The 8886-nt window shown below is 39.2% G+C and overlaps 1 protein-coding gene across 1 annotated transcript in view; it reads left to right on the top strand.

Annotated features, from left to right (window-relative positions):
• Window positions 1-8886, top strand: part of LOC116841591 (guanine nucleotide-binding protein G(s) subunit alpha) — a 43977-nt gene that overhangs the window by 5740 nt on the left and 29351 nt on the right. The window contains exons 2-4 of the mRNA XM_032809694.1: window positions 1367-1439; window positions 4998-5052; window positions 6338-6457. Coding sequence (XP_032665585.1) covers window positions 1367-1439; window positions 4998-5052; window positions 6338-6457 — 248 coding nt within the window. The remainder of the gene's footprint in view (window positions 1-1366; window positions 1440-4997; window positions 5053-6337; window positions 6458-8886) is intronic.

Here is an 8886-nt window from a genome sequence, read left to right as displayed (position 1 = left end):
GGGGGGGGGGGGGGTGTTCCTAGCCGGGAGTCCTAGAGAGTTTAACATGGAGAAGTGAGACACGAGTGTTGGATGTTATGTAAAATGGACCCGGAAGGCGATGCGATGCGCGATACTCCGCGCGGTAAGAGCACGGGGAGTAACGTCGACGTGATACTTCCAAATTACATTCAGTTACCGGCAAGTCGAGAAGTTTCGAATTTCGCTCGCGGCTAATCTTCAGACCAGGCGAAGCGAGGATAGGGCGGTTCATTAAACCCCATCGCGCGAGTCGGAATTCGCGCTTTGCTTTACGCGATCTCTATCGTTTAACCGTGCGCGCGCGCGCGCGCGCGCGTGATTTTTAGGCGACACGCGACTCACCGACGAAAACGACGCGTCACGTCATCGTGCATTCGCGGTGAGGCCGATGCGTCGAGCGTTATCGTCGGGCCGATCGATAACTATATCCCGACCCGGCAAAATCTTGATTTCGCAGCGTTGTCGCGAGCATCGACATGTAGTACTGGATGGAGCATTCGGCAAGACTTCTTTGATCTTTCGTTTTAAGAGCGTAGAAAGAAAAAGCTAGATGTGTGGGCACGGATCTCTCTTTGTATTCTCTGTTTATTGGTTGAATTTTGTCTAAGAAGAAAGGCAATCATAAGGGAACAGTATCGTACTACTTAAAAGTTGTGAATATACTATATATGAGTTACTACATATCATTACATGTTGTACATGTGATACATATATATTACAAATTTCTTATATATTCTATAAACATTTTTATATTTTACCTTTTTCTTTTTCCTTATATCCTATATTTTATATACTGTTATAAAAAAAAATTAATTAAAATAATATAATTGTAAGTACCTCGTGGCCCCGTTGCTCCATAAACCGCTCCTACCCACACATCGTCTTGTCTCTTTCAACGTCTGTCAATAATACGATTTCGGCACAATGCTCCGTTCAGTACTATATGTCGATGATCGCAAGGAATTGACGTTCTTGCGCGCGTCATCGCGCGTATACGATAAATCACGCGAAATCACACACCCGCGAGCGAGCAAGAGAGAGAGAGAGAGAGAGAAAGAGAGAAGATTAACAACGATTAGAGTTCTTCAAGTCAAAATTGGGACACCGTTCGCCATTTGTAGGGAGGAAGTGAGTGAGTGAGTGAATGAGAGAGAAACTGTAACATGCTTCGTCATTTCAGTCTTAGAGCTTTTTTCTCACTCTACTAGAGTTTACTAGAGTTTCTCTCTCACTCCCACTTCGTAAAAATGGCGGACAGGTTATGGACAAATCAGGAATCAATCAATGTCTTGTGCAAACTCCGACAAGAGAAACTCTAACGGTGGCGATTTTCATCCTGTTTCAGGAGCGGGGGAGTCCGGCAAAAGTACGATCGTCAAGCAGATGAGGATACTGCACGTCAATGGTTTCAGCGAGGCGTAAGTTTTATTTTTAAAAGCGACGAACGCGTGCGCGCCGATCGGTCGGTCCGCGACCAATCCGGCCGTGTGTCGTTAAAGACCGTAATCGCTCTTTTGTTTTCCTGGCTTTTCATTCAACATCTCGCATTACAATTAAACATCAGGATGAGCTGTTTACGAGATACAAAGCCATTCGAAATCGCATTGATGAATCTTCCGCTCGAGCCGCGATTTCAAACTCAAATCTCGAAAGCGTCCTTGAAAGGCCCTCGAACCGCGAAATTACCAGTATCAACAATGAGACCGTATCGATGGAGGCTGTTTACGGTTTATGTAGTCGCGAACAAGCGAAGTCCAATTGGACAGAGGAAGAGAGAGAAAGAGAGCGAGCATTCTCTCAATAGAAAACAAATTCTGCCATTGAACAAGACGAAGAGTTTACAAACTTACCCCAAAAATTATGGTCAACATTTTATCCGCGGAGAGAATATTAGTTTCTTTTTTCATATGAATAATTTTCAGTTTTGCTATGCTTCTAGAAGTGCAGAGTTGGGCTATTAATAAAATTTATCTCTGTATTAAGCAACGTGGTAAACTTTATTCAAAACAGAAATTATTAGTGATATATTTCAGTTCCTATATGAAATGAAAGAATCAATTATTGCACGAAGAGAATTTTACAACTTTAAAAAATTACTGTAAAAGTTTAAGAAAATTATTGTAAATTTTCTTAACCAAAGAATAGACCGACTTTCTGTAATTGACTATCCTGTTATTTTATATGTGATATGTATATTTTAAGGAAACGTGCTATTAAAAATTTGCTATATTCCTAACGAAATTACTTATGTTTTTTAGCAAGATAGACATTATTGATAATTTTTGCATCACTGGAAACATAGTAAAACTGAAAAGAATTTATATGAAAGAAAAGGAAAAAAACTCTTTCATATGCAGAATATCGATCTATATCACGATTACAAAATTCTATAGTAATTTTTACTATAAAACTCTTGCATGAAAGCATCGCGCGCTCGGGACACCGGCCAACATCGTTCTCTTCTCTAAAAGCGCTTTCCCACGACGTAAATTGTAAGTACAGTCCTTGGGAGTGTTCGAGTCGCGAAATGTGGCGTCTCTCGCGTTGAGCGCGTAATTAGCGAGCGATCAGTTTTTCAACGCAGTCGTGTCGAATGATTCATCTTGTAACTGGTTCGGTCCGCTGTGTCAGCGATATCAACACGTGGCTGATACGAATTCGCTATTACTACTTCCCTTTCCTATACGAACGTGCGTTCACAACGCGTTACTTTGTCTGCGGCATTGCGCGTGGTTTCCTACGATTTCTCTCAAGTTCGCTCACATACGGTATCTTCAAAACGCATAAATTACAATCATTATTTTAATGAAACGCTAATCGATCCAAGTCAAAATTTTAGTTTTGCTTTTGGCTCCCCTGAACATACTAACATCTGTATATCCTGTAGGATCAGTGTATGTTTAAAACACATGAAAACTGAAGTACTACTCAGCGCCTTTAAATGGCAGAAAACGTGCAAAATGCCACTGGGTGGGTTCTAAAGAGGATCTCCCAGCAAAGTTAAGTAGAAAAGAAGTTGACGTAGGCTACAGAGTGTCAAAATAGGTGTTAAATGGAATATTGAAGTCGAAAGAGTTGGGTCAAAATTTTGACTCGCTCTTGTTTCGTTAACGAGGCGTTTTGCAATTTGTTTTCTTTGTTTGCCTGACAAGGACGATTTCGCCGACGTATGATTCCTCTCGACGCTTTTTCCTCGATACGATTATTTCTGTTTGCGAACGCATTTATTTTGTTTTTTTTTTCTGAATCACTAATTTGCTGTGTCTCATGCTTATAATAGTCCGACATTTCGGTTCGCTCGGCTTCTTTGATTCTGCTGATCCGCGTTAAAATAATTCTTTCGTCTCAAGGAGCTCGTTCGAAAAGAAAAAGGAAAATTTTAATCTATAAATCCTTGCGTGAATTCTTTTTGATTGTTGTGCTCGCGATTAAGTACACACTAGATAATATTTCTTAAAACTCCCGGATACTCGTCAATGGCAATGCTTGGATCATGACGTCAGAGGCGAGAAATGACACGCTAAAAATTTCTGCGCGCGTATTTTTAAATAAAAAGATAATTGAATGAAAGGAAATTTGAGTTCGCTTGGGTATATTTGTAAAATGTTTTGAAAACTATGCTTTTCTCCCTTAACAGAGTCAATAAAGAGCCGTAAAATTGACGTGACTAAATCACAAGAAAAGGTAGTGTTAATTTTACTGTTATTTATTGATTGTTAAAGATAATCTTGAGAGCACTTTTTATAAATATGCTTGAGCAGTCTTCAGTGTTCTTTCATACAAATATCTTTTGATTTGAAAATAGCATGCAAAATTTTGAGCATACATTTTCTCGTTTCTAATATCATCAGTTTCACGGTGAGAGACCTCACTGTGAGAAAAAAATATCTAAAAAATAAAAAAATATTTATTCAGTAGTTGCTGAATAACATATCTACTCATATCTAAATTCTTTCGCTTAAATAGAATAAACAGTTGTTAAGGGTTTAAAAAAATGTATATTTTCTTATTTGAAAAATATTTTATATCAGTATGTAAATATGTTATTAGTACTCCCATATCGAATAAATATTTCTTCCATATTCCTTCTCTCAGAGTGCAGACGCCTTATTTTAGATACACAACGAACGTTAAGTATGCCCTTTCAATTCCAAGCTCTTTTTTTATACGAGCGTGTATAACATCGTTTCGGCTTGAGAATCAGAAAGACATGTTTAGCATTCGAAATGTATTTAGAATGCGGCTCCAGGAGTCTTAATGCACGAGTTTTCGATCGCAAACCCGACGAGAGAGTATAAATATATCCGTATGAATTGAAGCAAGACGTTACCATTAACGGCTCCTTTTATACACGCAGAAAATCAGGGGCAACTGGCTACGATGAATACGACATGTAAACAGACAGACTCGTGTGTGTCGTAAATTCTGTCTGCTTTAGTCGCTGATAACGCAGCAGAGAGCCGCTCGCTCCTTATTTCTATATTTCGCAAATGATTTCTTTTAATTTCGCCTGGACTCGCGCGTTGTTTTTCTTTCTTTTGTCTTTTTCTTCGCGACAACGAGCTCTCACGCGGGTTCTCGAATTCTTTTCGGTCTCTATCGCGCGAATAAAGAGGTTTATCTTTCTGGCAGAATCTCTGAAAACACACATCCGAAAATACGAATTATTGAACGGGCCGGTGGATTCCAGTCGTTCCTCTAAACACGTGGTAGTTGGTGTGCTAAAATTATCGAATTACTCTGAAAATACCGATAAGAACACATGTCTGCTGTCGTTTCATCCAGCACGTGACTCAATTATTATTGCCGGTCGACTGCTCTCGGTCTACTCGCGTACGTTACTATACATCTGTACAATTCATTGTTGGCCGTAATGCCGTTAGTCGCATTTAATTATGCGCGGCCGACAATGAATTGGCGCCGTGTTTCTTGACGACGCTGATGCCGGACGTGTTCCTTCTTGTGCGTGTTCGCAGGGAGAAGCGGCAGAAGATCGAAGACATTAAGAAGAACATTAGGGACGCCATTTTGGTAAGTGTCCCAGCCGTGTCTACGTTTATTCTCCCGCGCATGCAATTTGTAGCTATTACCCGGGGAATAAAATTAAAGGCGCGTTGTCTATAGATTCGTGGGGGGAGGGATCGGATATCGTAATTCGGCAGGTCGTTTTGTTTTCCTCCATAGCGACGGGGGACCACGACTCGACCGTGGTCGTCGCAGTCGACTCGTCGACGTCGCATACAAATCTCGCATTTGCCTCCCGAACTTGGTCACATCGGACGTATTAAATCGTTACGCTCGAAATAACTTGGACGTAACCGTTATGTGACACGCAAATTCGCGATATCAAATCTAACTGGAAGCATATTGTCACGCCGATTTGTCATTCGAGTCTCCGTATTTAGCATTTAGACTGCGCGCGATTACGTACGTAACCTCGCGGAATCCAGTCACTTCCGTGGCCGCATCGAAGATGCGAAATAACGCGGTGATTTCGCGCAGAATTCTCGCGGGATAATCGAAACGACGCAATTGCCGGAGCTGTTCTAACTGTGACAAAGGCAGAAGAAGATCGCGCCGATTGTTCGGAAAATCATTAGGCGGATTCCAACGTTACATGACGTTGATGTGAAAATACGTCTTTAATGTATCTTTAAGAGTAAGACAAGGTCCACAAGATCGTATGTGCTATATATACAGATAAATACATACTGCACTCAAGTAAATGATGCTTGCCTCAAATATTTCATAAATTTAGGTATCCGCTGATCTGATTATAAATTTTCATTATAAGCATCAAATTTATTCAAGATATGTACACTCTGAATTCTAATAAGTTTAATATTTCAATCATTTATGTTAAAACAAAAGTTCGGTTTACCTACTATATAGTATCGAATCGAGTTTTTCTTCGATAAGGATTTATAATTCCTGTAATTTATATTCCTGTAAAGAGAATCATTTCGATTACATGATAATGAGCTTTTCTACAATAAGTATACATGTTAAGACTATAACGAGAAAAAAATACTTGAAAATTTACTTGTAGAATATAAAGTCTATTTTCGCAGAAATAAACCTTATTTCACACAAAAATAAACTTTATATCCCACAAATAAATTTTTAAGTATTTTTTTCTCAGTGTATCATCAAGAAAATATCCTTTGCTGAAGATGACTATTACTTGACAGAAGGAGAGCAAGTTGAACAATTGCTTTTCCTAGCAGTAAAACGATATTTCTCTATGTGCACACGATCGTGTCGAGATATGAAAATATATGTTTTATCTTTCTTCCTTTCTTGAATTTCTTTGCAGACGATAACCAGTGCGATGAGCACGTTAACGCCGCCCGTCACGCTGGAGGATCCGTCGAACCAAAGCAGAGTGGACTACGTCCTGGAAGTCTCGTCTTCCCCAGACTTCGATTATCCTCCGGTGAGTCAGCTTGACTATTTGCGTTGCGCGCCGTGTATTTTCTCGCCGCGAGAAACGAAACGGGCTTCACCTTCACACGCGGTAACTCATCGACCTTCTCGCACGCGCGCTCGGGATATAATACCGTAAGAAAGAGACCACACGGACGATCGGCAGCGATCCGCCGTTTCCGAAAATACGGCTCCGAATTTGCGCGCCCAGCCAGAATTTAGCGTTGAAGCGCGCACACAGGTCGATTTATGCACTTGACACTCCGCTCCTCTTAATCGTCTCGCGCGTTGCGATTTTCCCGGCGAAACTGGGTCGCCTGCTGCTCGTACATGCGCAACACGTGTCGCTTATTATAGTTCTTCGCGTTAATTTTCGCGCCATTACGATGTACCCTCGTATGGGATATCGTCGTCATGGTCGATTGTTGTCCGGTATGTGCGCTTATTCACTTCTAATGTCGTGTGTTTGCTTTGCGTTGTGCTTTGTGCGTGTGCAAATTCATAGGTATCCGCGACGATACATCGTCTTAATTATATCGTATAATTCGAAGGTCAGTTTCGATCGTATTGACTATCGATCGCGATAAAGTTGTACGATCTCTCCTCTTGCTCCTCCCTTCTCTTCCTCCTTCTCCTGCTCCTCCTCCATCTCCTTCACCAGCGTGATACAGATCGCTCTCTGTATCGTGCGTTGAATCGCATCCCAGAATACCCGGGAGCAGCTCTTGGCGATTGTTCGGTATCATTTAACGCGAACACACATTCGTGCGTAATGGCGGCAGCGATACGTGTGGCGAAATTCGCTCGACGATGATCGCGACGACATTTCTTCGCATCTCGTTAAACCGGCGGACGCACATCTGCGGATTAACGTAATGCGGCGCGCAAACACGTACGCGCGCGCCGGCTCTACCACGTGAGAACCACTGCGTGGCATGATCAGTGTTTACAATGTTTACACAGCCACCGCACATGTCGGTGCGCTATATATTGTCCTATACTACGATGCACTGCGCCATTTCTCACGTAAGTACATACGTACATACATAGGAAACTTCTCGTTGTGTCGCTCACGAATTCACGCGATCATTATACTAATGTGTACTAACGACAATTCTCACATCGATCCACCCACTCATCGTCCTGTCAATCAATGTATCACTGCCAAATCTCAGTAAGGACGCGACTTCTTTAGCGACAAAGAGAGAGAGAGAGAGAGAGAGAGAGAGAGAGAGAGAGAGAGAGAGAGAGAGAGAGGGGGGAGAGATAGAGGGTTATACCCTGAGAAATAATACATATTATATAATTTTATCCTTAGCAAATCCTCTGAATCTTACAAGTAAACCTACCCAAAAGTTATATTTCGAATTCTTTCTAATTTGGCAGAAATGTAGAAGTAGAAAAAATATTTAAGTCATATTTTTCATTTTCCACTTTGAGTTTCATGGGCCGTTTATAGCTTTTTAATGTTCTCATTCTTATCGTCAATAAGTACAACAAAAATGCATAAGAAATAAAATTGAATACAAGATATAGATGTTTTTGGTTTGCTGATTATGAATATGAAGTCAAATGTCAAGAAAAGATATATATATATATATGTATATGTATGTATATGTATGTATATACACACACACACATATATATACATTCCGATTCCTTTCTAATTTGTAAAACACAAATATAAAAGTACAAAAAATATTTAGGTTATATTTTTTTTATTTTGTCCCACTTTAAGTTTCACGAACAGTTTATAGCTTTTTAATATTCTCATTCCTATCATCAACAAGTACAATAAAAATGCATAAGAAATAAAGTCAAGTGTAAAATTATTTGTATAAATAATAAAATGTTTAAACAAAACATGTAAAAAGTTGAAAAAAAATTATTTATACAAATAATTTCTCGGTTTGGCCGAGATTCGAACCATTTTTGACTAATTTAGCACAGATTTGAAATATTTCGGTTGGAATTTCGGCTAAAGAAATTTAGAATGGTTCGTGTCTCAGCTGTGGCGATTTTGTTAAAATTTTTTAATTATATCTTGTATTCAATTTTATTTCTTATGCATTTTTATTGTACTTGTTGATGATAGGAATGAGAATATTAAAAAGCTATAAACTGTTCGTGAAACTTAAAGTGGGACAAAATAAAAAAAATATAACCTAAATATTTTTTGTACTTTTATATTTGTGTTTTACAAATTAGAAAGGAATCGGAATGTATATATATGTGTGTGTGTGTGTGTGTATATACATACATATCATACATACATACATACATATATATATATATATATATATATATATATCTTTTGAGTAGGTTTACTTGTTAGAGGATTTTACTCTTATATATGGTCTTAAGAAAAGCCTGAAACTAAATGAAAAATAATTTAGGCACATTCTTAAAGTTTCTTTTTTTTTTTTTTTTTTTTTTTTT

The sequence above is a fragment of the Odontomachus brunneus genome, unplaced genomic scaffold, assembly GCF_010583005.1.
Source record: "Odontomachus brunneus isolate Ranch 3 - 2012 unplaced genomic scaffold, Obru_v1 Obru_scaffold_017, whole genome shotgun sequence".
Classification (NCBI taxonomy): Eukaryota; Metazoa; Arthropoda; class Insecta; order Hymenoptera; family Formicidae; genus Odontomachus; species Odontomachus brunneus.
Note: the sequence above shows the minus strand (reverse complement) of the source record. Positions and strands in the feature narration are given on the sequence as shown.